The sequence below is a fragment of the Pseudophryne corroboree genome, chromosome 1 (genome assembly GCF_028390025.1).
Source record: "Pseudophryne corroboree isolate aPseCor3 chromosome 1, aPseCor3.hap2, whole genome shotgun sequence".
In the NCBI taxonomy this organism is placed as follows: Eukaryota; Metazoa; Chordata; class Amphibia; order Anura; family Myobatrachidae; genus Pseudophryne; species Pseudophryne corroboree.
The window spans coordinates 598,885,461-598,897,758 of NC_086444.1; the positions used below are offsets into that span (position 1 = coordinate 598,885,461).

Consider the following 12,298-nt stretch of genomic DNA (forward strand, 5'->3'; position numbering starts at 1 on the left):
TGTGGCACTACAAGTCTCAGCATGTTAGATTTTGAATTAAGAGTGTGCAACCCAGTCCCCACATACTATCTCATAACATCTATATATCCAACTCCAATCCTCTTCACTCAATCATGGCTTGCACTAACCATGATTATTTAGGTTTTCAAATCAATTATTTTACTTTTTGATCTGAAAATTTTATCTCCTGCAAACATTGTAGAATTATATATTTAAAAAAAAATACATAATTAAATCATCCACAAAAAGCACATACTAGTCAGAAGCTGAGGTTTAAGGATAATTCTACTAAAAGAATAAAAATAAGAATTTACTTACCGATAATTCTATTTCTCGTAGTCCGTAGTGGATGCTGGGGACTCCGTCAGGACCATGGGGATTAGCGGCTCCGCAGGAGACAGGGCACAAAAGTAAAAGCTTTAGGATCAGGTGGTGTGCACTGACTCCTCCCCCTATGACCCTCCTCCAAGCCTCAGTTAGGATACTGTGCCCGGACGAGCGTACACAATAAGGAAGGATTTTGAATCCCGGGTAAGACTCATACCAGCCACACCAATCACACTGTACAACCTGTGATCTGAACCCAGTTAACAGCATGATAACAGCGGAGCCTCTGAAAAGATGGCTCACAACAATAATAACCCGATTTTTGTAACAATAACTATGTACAAGTATTGCAGACAATCCGCACTTGGGATGGGCGCCCAGCATCCACTACGGACTACGAGAAATAGAATTATCGGTAAGTAAATTCTTATTTTCTCTGACGTCCTAAGTGGATGCTGGGGACTCCGTCAGGACCATGGGGATTATACCAAAGCTCCCAAACGGGCGGGAGAGTGCGGATGACTCTGCAGCACCGAATGAGAGAACTCCAGGTCCTCCTCAGTCAGGGTGTGCCCCTGACCAAGTAGCTGCTCGGCAAAGTTGTAAAGCCGAGACCCCTCGGGCAGCCGCCCAAGATGAGCCCACCTTCCTTGTGGAATGGGCATTTACATATTTTTGCTGTGGCAGGCCTGCCACAGCATGTGCAAGCTGAATTGTACTACACATCCAACTAGCAATCGTCTGCTTAGAAGCGAGAGCACCCAGTTTATTGGGTGCATACAGGATAACAGCAAGTCAGTTTTCCTGACTCCAGCCGTCCTGGAAACCTATATTTTCAGGGCCCTGACAACATCTAGCAACTTGGAGTCCTCCAAGTCCCTAGTAGCCGCAGGTACCACAATAAGCTGGTTCAGGTGAAACACTGACACCACCTTAGGGAGAAACTGGGGACGAGTCCGCAGCTCTGCCCTGTCCGAATGGACAATCAGATATGGGCTTTTGTAAGACAAAGCCGCCAATTCTGACACTCGCCTGGCCGAGGCCAGGGCCAACAGCATGGTCACTTTCCATGTGAGATATTTCAAATCCACAGATTTGAGCGGTTTAAACCAATGTGATTTGAGGAATCCCAGAACTACGTTGAGATCCCACAGTGCCACTGGAGGCACAAAAGGGGGTTGTATATGCAGTACTCCCTTGACAAACTTCTGGACTTCAGGAACTGAAGCCAATTCTTTCTGGAAGAAAATCGACAGGGCCGAAAATTTGAACCTTAATGGACCCCAATTTGAGGCCCATAGACACTCCTGTTTGCAGGAAATGCAGGAATCGACCGAGTTGAAATTTCTTCGTGGGGCCTTCCTGGCCTCACACCACGCAACATATTTTCGCCACATGTGGTGATAATGTTGTGCGGTCACCTCCTTCCTGGCTTTGACCAGGGTAGGAATGACCTCTTCCGGAATGCCTTTTTCCCTTAGGATCCGGCGTTCAACCGCCATGCCGTCAAACGCAGCCGCGGTAAGTCTTGGAACAGACATGGTACTTGCTGAAGCAAGTCCCTTCTTAGCGGCAGAGGCCATGAGTCCTCTGTGAGCATCTCTTGAAGTTCCAGGTACCAAGTCCTTCTTGGCCAATCCGGAGCCACGAGTATAGTTCTTACTCCTCTACGTCTTATAATTCTCAGTACCTTGGGTATGAGAAGCAGAGGAGGGAACACACACACTGACTGGTACACCCACGGTGTTACCAGAGCGTCCACAGCTATTGCCTGAGGGTCTCTTGACCTGGCGCAATACCTGTCCATCTGTTTACGTGGGCGACTGCCGTGATGTTGTCCCACTGGATCAATACCGGCTGACCTTGAAGCAGAGGTCTTGCTAAGCTTAGAGCATTGTAACTTGCCCTTAGCTCCAGTATATTTATGTGGAGAGAATTCTCCAGACTTGATCACACTCCCTGGAAATTTTTTCCCTGTGTGACTGCTCCCCAGCCTCTCAGGCTGGCATCCCTGGTCACCAGGACCCTTCCTGAATGCCGAATCTGCGGCCCATTAGTAGATGAGTACTTTGCAGCCACCGCAGAAGAAACACCCTTGTCTATGGAGACAGGGTTATCCGCTGATGCATCTGAAGATGCGATCCGGACCATTTTTCCAGCAGATCCCACTGAAAAGTTCTTGCGTGAAAACTGCCGAATGGAATCGCTTCGTAAGAAGCCACCATTTTTCCCAGGACCCTTGTGCAATGATGCACTAACACTTTTCCTGGTTTTAGGAGGTTCCTGACTAGCTCGGATAACTCCCTGGCTTTCTTCTCCGGGAGAAACACCCTTTTCTGGACTGTGTCCAGAATCATCCCTAGGAACAGCCGATGTGTCGTCGGAAACAACTGCGGTTTTGGAATATTTAGAATCCACCCGTGCTGTCGTAGAACTACTTGAGATAGTGCTACTCCGACCTCCAACTGTTCTCTGGACCTTGCTCTTATCAGGAGGTCGTCCATTTTCTTTGAAGAAGAATCATAATTTCGGCCATTACCTTGGTAAAGACCCGGGGTGCCGTGGACAATCCAAACGGCAGCGTCTGAAACTGATAGTGACAGTTCTGTACCACGAACCTGAGGTACCCTTGGTGAGAAGGGCAAATTGGGACATGGAGGTAAGTATCCCTGATGTCCCGGGACACCCTATAGTCCCCTTCTTCCTGGTTCGCTATCACTGCTCTGAGTGACTCCATCTTGATTTGAACCTTTGTAAGTGTTCAAATATTTCAGATTTAGAATAGGTCTCACCGAGCCTTCTGGCTTCAGTACCACAACATAGTGTGGAATAATACCCCTTTCCTTGTTGTAGGAGGGGTACTTTGATTATCACCTGCTGGGAATACAGCTTGTGAATTGTTTCCAATACTGCCTCCCTGTCGGAGGGAGACGTTGGTAAAGCAGACTTCAGGAACCTGCGAGGGGGAAACGTCTCGACTTTCCAATCTGTACCCCTGGGATCCTACTTGTAGGATCCAGGGGTCCTGTACGGCCCCAGCGTCATGCTGAGAAACTTGGCAGAAGCGGTGGAGGCTTCTGTTCCTGGGAATGGGCTGCCTGCTGCAGTCTTCTTCCCTTTCCTCTATCCCTGGGCAGATATGACTCTTATGGGGACGAAAGGACTGAGGCTGAAAAGACGGTGTCTTTTTCTGCAGAGATGTGACTTAGGGTAAAAACGGTGGATTTTCCAGCAGTTGCCGTGGCCACCAGGTCCGATGGACCGACCCCAAATAACTCCTCCCCTTTATACGGCAATACTTCTTTGTGCCGTTTGGAATCTGCATCACCTGACCACTGTCGTGTCCATAAACATCTTCTGGCAGATATGGACATCGCACTTACTCTTGATGCCAGAGTGCAAATATCCCTCTGTGCATCTCGTATATATAGAAATGCATCCTTTAAATGCTCTATAGTCAATAAAATACTGTCCCTGTCAAGGGTATCAATATTTTTAGTCAGGGAATCCGACCAAGCCACCCCAGCTCTGCACCTCCAGGCTGAGGCGATCGCTGGTCGCAGTATAACACCAGTATGTGTGTATATACTTCTTAGGATATTTTCCAGCCTCCTATCAGTTGGCTCCTTGAGGACGGCCCTATCTGGAGACAGTACCGCCACTTGTTTTGATAAGCGTGTGAGCGCCTTATCCACCCTAAGGGGTGTTTCCCAACGCGCCCTAACTTCTGGCGGGAAAGGGTATACCGCCAATAATTTTCTATCGGGGGAAACCCACGCATCATCACACACTTCATTTAATTTATCTGATTCAGGAAAAACTACAGGTAGTTTTTTCACACCCCACATAATACCCTTTTTTGTGGTACTTGTAGTATCAGAAATATGTAACACCTCCTTCATTGCCCTTAACAAGTAACGTGTGGCCCTAAAGGAAAATACGTTTGTTTCTTCACCGTCGACACTGAAATCAGTGTCCGTGTCTGTGTCTGTGTCGACCGACTGAGGTAAATGGGCGTTTTAAAGCCCCTGACGGTGTTTGAGACGCCTGGACAGGTACTATTTTGTTTGCCGGCCGTCTCTGTTGACATGATCACGTAATTCCTTGAATAAGCCATCCATTCCGGTGTCGACTCCTTAGAGAGTGACATCACCATTACAGGCAATTTGCTCCGCCTCCTCACCAACATCGTCCTCATACATGTCGACACACACGTACCGACACACAGCACACACACAGGGAATGCTCTGATAGAGGACAGGACCCCACTAGCCCTTTGGGGAGACAGAGGGAGAGTTTGCCAGCACACACCAAAAACGCTATAATTATACAGGGACAACCTTTATATAAGTGTTTTTCCCTTATAGCATTTTAATATATATAGTCATATCGCCAAATAAGTGCCCCCCCTCTCTGTTTTAACCCTGTTTCTGTAGTGCAGTGCAGGGGAGAGCCTGGGAGCCTTCCCACCAGCATTTCTGTGAGGGAAAATGGCGCTGTGTGCTGAGGAGAATAGGCCCCGCCCCCTTTTCGGCGGGCTTCTTCTCCCGTTTTTCTGAGACCTGGCAGGGGTTAAATACATCCATATAGCCCCCAGGGGCTATATGTGATGTATTTTTAGCCAGAATAAGGTACTATCATTGCTGCCCAGGGCGCCCCCCCCAGCGCCCTGCACCCTCAGTGACCGCTGCTATGAAGTGTGCTGACAACAATGGCGCACAGCTGCAGTGCTGTGCGCTACCTTATGAAGACTGAAAAGTCTTCTGCCGCCGGTTTCTGGACCTCTTCACTTTTCGGCATCTGCAAGGGGGTCGGCGGCGCGGCTCCGGGACGAACCCCAGGGTGAGACCTGTGTTCCGACTCCCTCTGGAGCTAATGGTGTCCAGTAGCCTAAGAAGCCAATCCATCCTGCACGCAGGTGAGTTCACTTCTCTCCCCTAAGTCCCTCGATGCAGTGAGCCTGTTGCCAGCAGGACTCACTGAAAATAAAAAACCTAACAAAACTTTTACTCTAAGCAGCTCTTTAGGAGAGCCACCTAGATTGCACCCTTCTCGGCCGGGCACAAAAATCCAACTGAGGCTTGGAGGAGGGTCATAGGGGGAGGAGCCAGTGCACACCACCTGATCCTAAAGCTTTTACTTTTGTGCCCTGTCTCCTGCGGAGCCGCTAATCCCCATGGTCCTGACGGAGTCCCCAGCATCCACTTAGGACGTCAGAGAAATAATAATTAAAGGCTTGGATGAAATATTCCAATTCGAAACAATAGCCAAACGTAACTTACACTAGCTTGCACCCGTTACAGATCCTGCTGTTAGTGGACTACATACTGTCTGTCTGAAGAAAAGGACCGGCACAAACAGGTTGTTAGGGGACTTATGTGATAATGCAAAATGGAGGGAAGCAGCGAGTGTATGTGTAAGACACTGAATAGGCAAGGAACCTTTAGGCTCTGTTTCACAGGATTTTCAATTGTTCGTTTAATTGTTTTTTTATTAAGTTCAACTCAGAATTATCAGAAGCGATGTGGAAATGTGTATACACAGCACTGAAATATATTGTTGTTTTGTAACATACCTCCTACTCCATGCGTTTTAGCATGCCTTAGTAGCAAAACTGTGGTAGGGCATGCTGGGATATGTAGTTCCACAGCAGCTGGAGGGCAGCAGGTTGAAGACCCATGTCCTACTCTAAATGCCTGTAGACAACTAATAGTAGTTTAAACATGCCTTTTTATCCTACAATCCTACTCACTCAGGTAAATGATTTAATGCAGCTTAAAATACACATTTCAAAATCTCAGTTTAGTGGTCATTGGGAAACAGTGAGCTCACTACAAATGGTAGTGTCCACAATAAAAAAAAAAAAAAAAAAAAAAAAGACTAAACAGATTTCCAGGCAGAAAACCTTGAAATTACACTTTAGAGGTACTCGAGATATCCGTATCATTAATTGTTTGGGACCTGCCTGTGTCACTTCAGCTGGTGGTCAGACTGCTTTTTGTAATGTATGTGATCCCCACAAGCCTCCAAATCAGGATGGATGTTCTACCACTACCTACCATCTCTTACCTTTTTTGTCCTTCAGAGAGCTCAAATCCACTCGGACAATTTCACAAAGCAGGCATTTCCTGGAAAGAGTGATTTCTTCAGGCTTTTTACGTGGGATGGTTAAGGCATGCACTACAACCCCAACCTGTTATCCCACCCAGCCAGGCAATGGGCTTTGTGCATGGCAAGGTTAGACAATGGAGTGGTGCACTCGGATTTTAGGGTAATGGATGGGACGGACATGGGAGTGTTTTTATATATATGATGTAGGGCAGTAAGTATCTAATGTACATATTTAATAAAACACAAGTAAGGCTCCAAGCAAGTTCTCTGGGCAGCAGATTGTGTTTCAAGAGGCTGTCAGGCCCACCCAGCCAAACCCAAATGACATAAACAGGGACAGAACTTGTACAAGGACACCACTTACCAAATTGGCTAAAAGCAAAGTCTTGCTGACCACCAGGGGGTTTACTGGGATCCTGAGCTGACTGCCCTGGGGGTGGAGGGAACGCCAATGGCGCTGCTCCAGGAGTACCAGACGGTGGAGGAACTCCTGATGGGACGAACTGATCAGGAGGGGGAGGGGGTTGGCCATAGCCATAGCCTGCAATAACACAGCGAAAGATATACAGGGATGGCTCGGGATTAGTTTCCCTTACAGGCGGGTCTGACACATGAGTGTAAATAAATTGGTCACTTACCATATGGAGGTGGCGTTGCATATCCTGGTGGAAAGGCTTGCTGTGCAGGATAGCTTCCTGGAGGAGTTGACACTAGGAAGGGAGTAAAAGGCGGAGGTGGAGGAGGAGCACCCCGGCCCGCAGTAGGCCCATACCCGCCTGTGGAGAAGACTACATTAGGAAGAACCAAAAGGTAGGAGAGGATGAAGTGAATTGCCCGAGTGATACAATCATTTTTAAAACGTATGGCTAATTACTTACCAATTGTCTGTCCTGTTGGCATCCACATACCTATGGGAAAAACAAGCAAATTATAAAAAAACGTTTTTCAGTAAAACACAGGCGCCATGTAATGCAAAACAGAAGTCAGTTATTACATTTAGAAAAGAAACAAATCTTTTGAACATATACAGTATAAAGTGCTATTATTCAGTGAATACATTATATATTATACTTTAAAAAAGAAAATCATTGCAAAATTACAGCATGTATGGCCAGCACAGTGTCTTGTCCCAAAAAGAGAACATCCACTATTCCATTCAGAACCTGATCATCAAGTTGGGAGCAAGTCAGTTTTATTTCTAATTCAGCCAAGGAGAGAAGGAGGTGTAAAAAGCTAGGAACAGAAAAACAAAAGGCAACATTCCCCTCCAATGACAGAAAACGTATGTCTAAAACTACAAAAACTGGAGCATACATGGGTAGGTGTCCAGTGTCTCTGATCTCTGCAAAATAGCAGTATTAATTATAGCTTGTAAGTGTACAATGCAGGTCATTAGCAATCAATTGGTCCCCAGGGCATTTTAGAATACTATTTAAAAGTACAAGAAGTAAAAGAGCTCGTCAAAAGACCATCAAGTGGGGAAAATGCATGATACTGACACTACAAAGACTAGAACAAAACCAAGAAAGAAGCACGAACAACAGAATACTAGATACAGACCAAGGGGCGGCAAAATCGTCAGAATGACTTACCTGTGACCACTAAGCACCTAACGATCACCATGGTGCTAAAAATAAGAATTTACTTACCGATAATTCTATTTCTCATAGTCCGTAGTGGATGCTGGGGACTCCGTCAGGACCATGGGGAATAGCGGCTCCGCAGGAGACAGGGCACAAAAAGTAAGCTTTTAGGATCACATGGTGTGTACTGGCTCCTCCCCCTATGACCCTCCTCCAAGCCTCAGTTAGGTACTGTGCCCGGACGAGCGTACACAATAAGGAAGGATCTTGAATCCCGGGTAAGACTCATACCAGCCACACCAATCACACCGTACAACTTGTGATTTGAACCCAGTTAACAGTATAACAACGAAGAAGCCTCTGAAAAGATGGCTCACAACAATAATAACCCGATTTTTGTAACAATAACTATGTACAAGTATTGCAGACAATCCGCACTTGGGATGGGCGCCCAGCATCCACTACGGACTATGAGAAATAGAATTATCGGTAAGTAAATTCTTATTTTCTCTAACGTCCTAGTGGATGCTGGGGACTCCGTCAGGACCATGGGGATTATACCAAAGCTCCCAAACGGGCGGGAGAGTGCGGATGTCTCTGCAGCACCGAATGAGAGAACTCCAGGTCCTCCTTAGCCAGAGTATCAAATTTGTAAAATTTTACAAACGTGTTCTCCCCTGACCACGTAGCTGCTCGGCAAAGTTGCAATACCGAGACCCCTCGGGCAGCCGCCCAAGATGAGCCCACCTTCCTTGTGGAGTGGGCATTTACAGATTTAGGCTGTGGCAGGCCTGCCACAGAATGTGCAAGTTGGATTGTGCTACAGATCCAACGAGCAATCGTCTGCTTAGACGCAGGAGCACCCATCTTGTTGGGTGCATACAGGATAAACAGCGAGTCAGATTTTCTGACTCCAGCCGTCCTTGAAATATATATTTTCAATGCTCTGACAACGTCCAGCAACTTGGAGTCCTCCAAGTCGCTAGTAGCCGCAGGCACCACAATAGGCTGGTTCAAGTGAAAAGCCGAAACCACCTTAGGCAGAAACTGAGGACGCGTCCGCAGTTCTGCCCTGTCCGAATGGAAAATCAGATATGGGCTTTTGTACGATAAAGCCGCCAACTCTGATACTCTCCTGGCTGAAGCCAGGGCCAGTAGCATGGTTACTTTCCATGTAAGATACTTCAAATCTACCGATTTGAGCGGCTCAAACCAATGGGATTTGAGAAAATCCAAAACTACGTTGAGATCCCACGGTGCCACTGGAGGCACAATCGGGGGCTGTATATGTAGTACACCTTTGACAAAGGTTTGTACTTCAGGCACTGAAGCCAATTCTTTCTGGAAGAAAATCGATAAGGCCGAAATTTGAACCTTAATAGACCCCAATTTGAGGCCCATAGACAATCCTGCCTGCAGGAAATGTAGGAATCGACCCAATTGAAATTCCTCCGTTGGGGCCTTCTTGGCCTCACACCACGCAACATATTTTCTCCAAATGCGGTGATAATGTTGTGCGGTCACTTCCTTCCTGGCTTTAATCAAGGTAGGAATAACTTCCTCTGGAATGCCCTTTTCTTTTAGAATCCGGCGTTCAACCGCCATGCCGTCAAACGCAGTCGCGGTAAGTCTTGGAACATACAAGGTCCCTGCTGAAGCAGATCCCTTCTTAACGGTAGAGGCCACGGCTCTTCCGTGAGCATCTCTTGAAGTTCCGGGTACCAAGTCCTTCTCGGCCAATCCGGAGCCACGAGTATTGTTCTTACTCCCCGTAGCCGTATAATTCTCAGTACCTTTGGTATGAGAGGCAGAGGAGGAAACACATACACGGACTGGTACACCCACGGTGTTACCAGAGCGTCCACAGCTATTGCCTGAGGGTCTCTTGACCTGGCGCAATATCTGTCCAGTTTCTTGTTGAGGCGGGACGCCATCATGTCCACCTTTGGTTTTTCCCAACGGTTCACAATCATGTGGAAGACTTCTGGATGAAGTCCCCACTCTCCCGGGTGGAGGTCGTGTCTGCTGAGGAAGTCTGCTTCCCAGTTGTCCACTCCCGGAATGAACACTGCTGACAGTGCTATGACATGATTTTCCGCCCAGCGAAGAATCCTTGCAGCTTCTGTCATTGCTCTTCTGCTTCTCGTGCCGCCCTGTCTGTTTACGTGGGCGACTGCCGTGATGTTGTCCGACTGGATCAACACCGGCTGACCCTGAAGCAGCGGTTTTGCCAGGCTTAGAGCATTGTAAATCGCTCTTAGCTCCAGTATATTTATGTGAAGAGACGTCTCCAGGTTTGACCACACGCCCTGGAAGTTTCTTCCCTGTGTGACTGCTCCCCAGCCTCGTAGGCTGGCATCCGTAGTCACCAGGACCCAGTCCTGTATGCCGAATCTGCGGCCCTCTAACAGATGGGCACTCTGCAACCACCACAGAAGAGACACCCTTGTTCTTGGTGACAGTGTTATCCGCTGATGCATGTGCAGATGCGATCCGGACCATTTGTCCAGCAGATCCCACTGAAATATTCGTGCGTGGAATCTGCCGAATGGAATTGCTTCGTAAGAAGCCACCATCTTTCCCAGGACTCTTGTGCATTGATGTACTGACACATTTCCTGGTTTTAGGAGGTTCCTGACAAGTTCGGATAACTCCCTTGCTTTCTCCTCCGGGAGAAACACCTTTTTCTGAACAGTGTCCAGAATCATTCCCAGGAACAGCAGACGTGTCGTCGGGGTCAATTGAGATTTTGGAAGATTCAGAATCCACCCGTGTTGTTGAAGCACTACTTGGGTTAGTGCTACTCCGACTTCCAGCTGTTCTCTGGACCTTGCCCTTATCAGGAGATCGTCCAAGTAAGGGATAATTAATACGCCTTTTCTTCGTAGAAGAACCATCATTTCGGCCATTACCTTGGTAAAGACCCGAGGTGCCGTGGACAAACCAAACGGCAGCGTTTGAAACTGATAATGACAGTTTTGTATCACGAACCTGAGATACCCTTGGTGTGAAGGGTAAATTGGGACATGCAGATAAGCATCTTTCATGTCCAGGGACACCATGAAGTCCCCTTCTTCCAGATTCGCTATCACTGCTCTGAGTGACTCCATCTTGAACTTGAATTTCTGTATGTACAGGTTCAAGGATTTCAGATTTAGAATAGGTCTTACCGAACCGTCCGGCTTCGGTACCACAAATAGTGTGGAATAATACCCCTTTCCCTGTTGTAGGAGGGGTACCTTGACTATCACCTGCTGAGAATACAGCTTGTGAATGGCTTCCAATACCGTCGCCCTTTCTGAGGGAGACGTTGGTAAAGCAGACTTTAGGAACCGGCGAGGGGGAGACTTTTCGAATTCCAACTTGTAACCCTGAGATACTACCTGCAGGATCCAAGGGTCCACCTGTGAGCGCGCCCACTGTGTGCTGAAAATCTTTAGTCGACCCCCCACCGCCCCTGAGTCCGCTTGCACAGCCCCAGCGTCATGCTGAGGGCTTTGTAGAAGCCGGGGAGGGCTTCTGTTCGTGGGAAGTAGTTGCTTGCTGCACCCTCTTACCCCTTCCTTTGCCTCTGGGCAAATATGACTGTCCTTTTGCCCGCTTGTTCTTATAGGAACGAAAGGACTGCGGCTGAAAAGACGGTGTCTTTTTCTGTTGGGAGGTGACCTGAGGTAAAAAAGTGGATTTTCCGGCTGTTGCCGTGGCCACCAGATCCGATAGACCGACCCCAAATAATTCCTCTCCTTTATACGGCAATACTTCCATATGCCGTTTGGAATCCGCATCACCTGACCACTGTCGCGTCCATAAACTTCTTCTGGCAGATATGGACATCGCACTTACTCTCGATGCCAGAGTGAAAATATCCCTCTGAGCATCTCGCATATAAAGAAAAGCATCCTTTAATTGCTCTATAGTCAATAAAATACTGTCCCTATCCAGGGTATCAATATTTTCAGTCAGGGAATCCGACCACACCACCCCAGCACTGCACATCCAGGCTGAGGCTATTGCTGGTCGCAGTATAACACCAGTATGTGTGTATATACTCTTCAGGGTAGTTTCCAGCCTCCTATCAGCTGGATCCTTGAGGGCGGCCGTATCAGGAGACGGTAACGCCACTTGTTTTGATAAGCGTGTGAGCGCCTTATCCACCCTAGGGGGTGTTTCCCAGCGCGCCCTAACCTCTGGTGGGAAAGGGTATAATGCCAATAACTTCTTTGAAATTAGCAGTTTTCTATCGGGGTTAACCCACGCTTCATCACACACGTCATTCA

At 47.6% G+C, this 12,298-nt stretch overlaps 1 protein-coding gene across 6 annotated transcripts in view; it reads right to left on the bottom strand.

Annotated features, from left to right (window-relative positions):
• DAZAP1 (DAZ associated protein 1) overlaps positions 1-12,298 on the bottom strand; it is a 137,174-nt gene that overhangs the window by 10,088 nt on the left and 114,788 nt on the right. The window contains exons 9-12 of one of the 6 annotated variants that reach the window (XM_063914320.1): positions 7,317-7,346; positions 7,077-7,214; positions 6,803-6,979; positions 6,397-6,455 (exon numbers count right to left, since the gene is read on the bottom strand). In XM_063914320.1, coding sequence (XP_063770390.1) covers positions 6,418-6,455; positions 6,803-6,979; positions 7,077-7,214; positions 7,317-7,346 — 383 coding nt within the window. In that variant the 3' untranslated portion in view covers positions 6,397-6,417. Of the gene's footprint in view, positions 1-6,396; positions 6,456-6,802; positions 6,980-7,076; positions 7,227-7,316; positions 7,347-12,298 lie in introns of all 6 variants that reach the window. The other 5 variants (XM_063914319.1, XM_063914318.1, XM_063914317.1 and 2 more) reach the window with 5 other exon arrangements.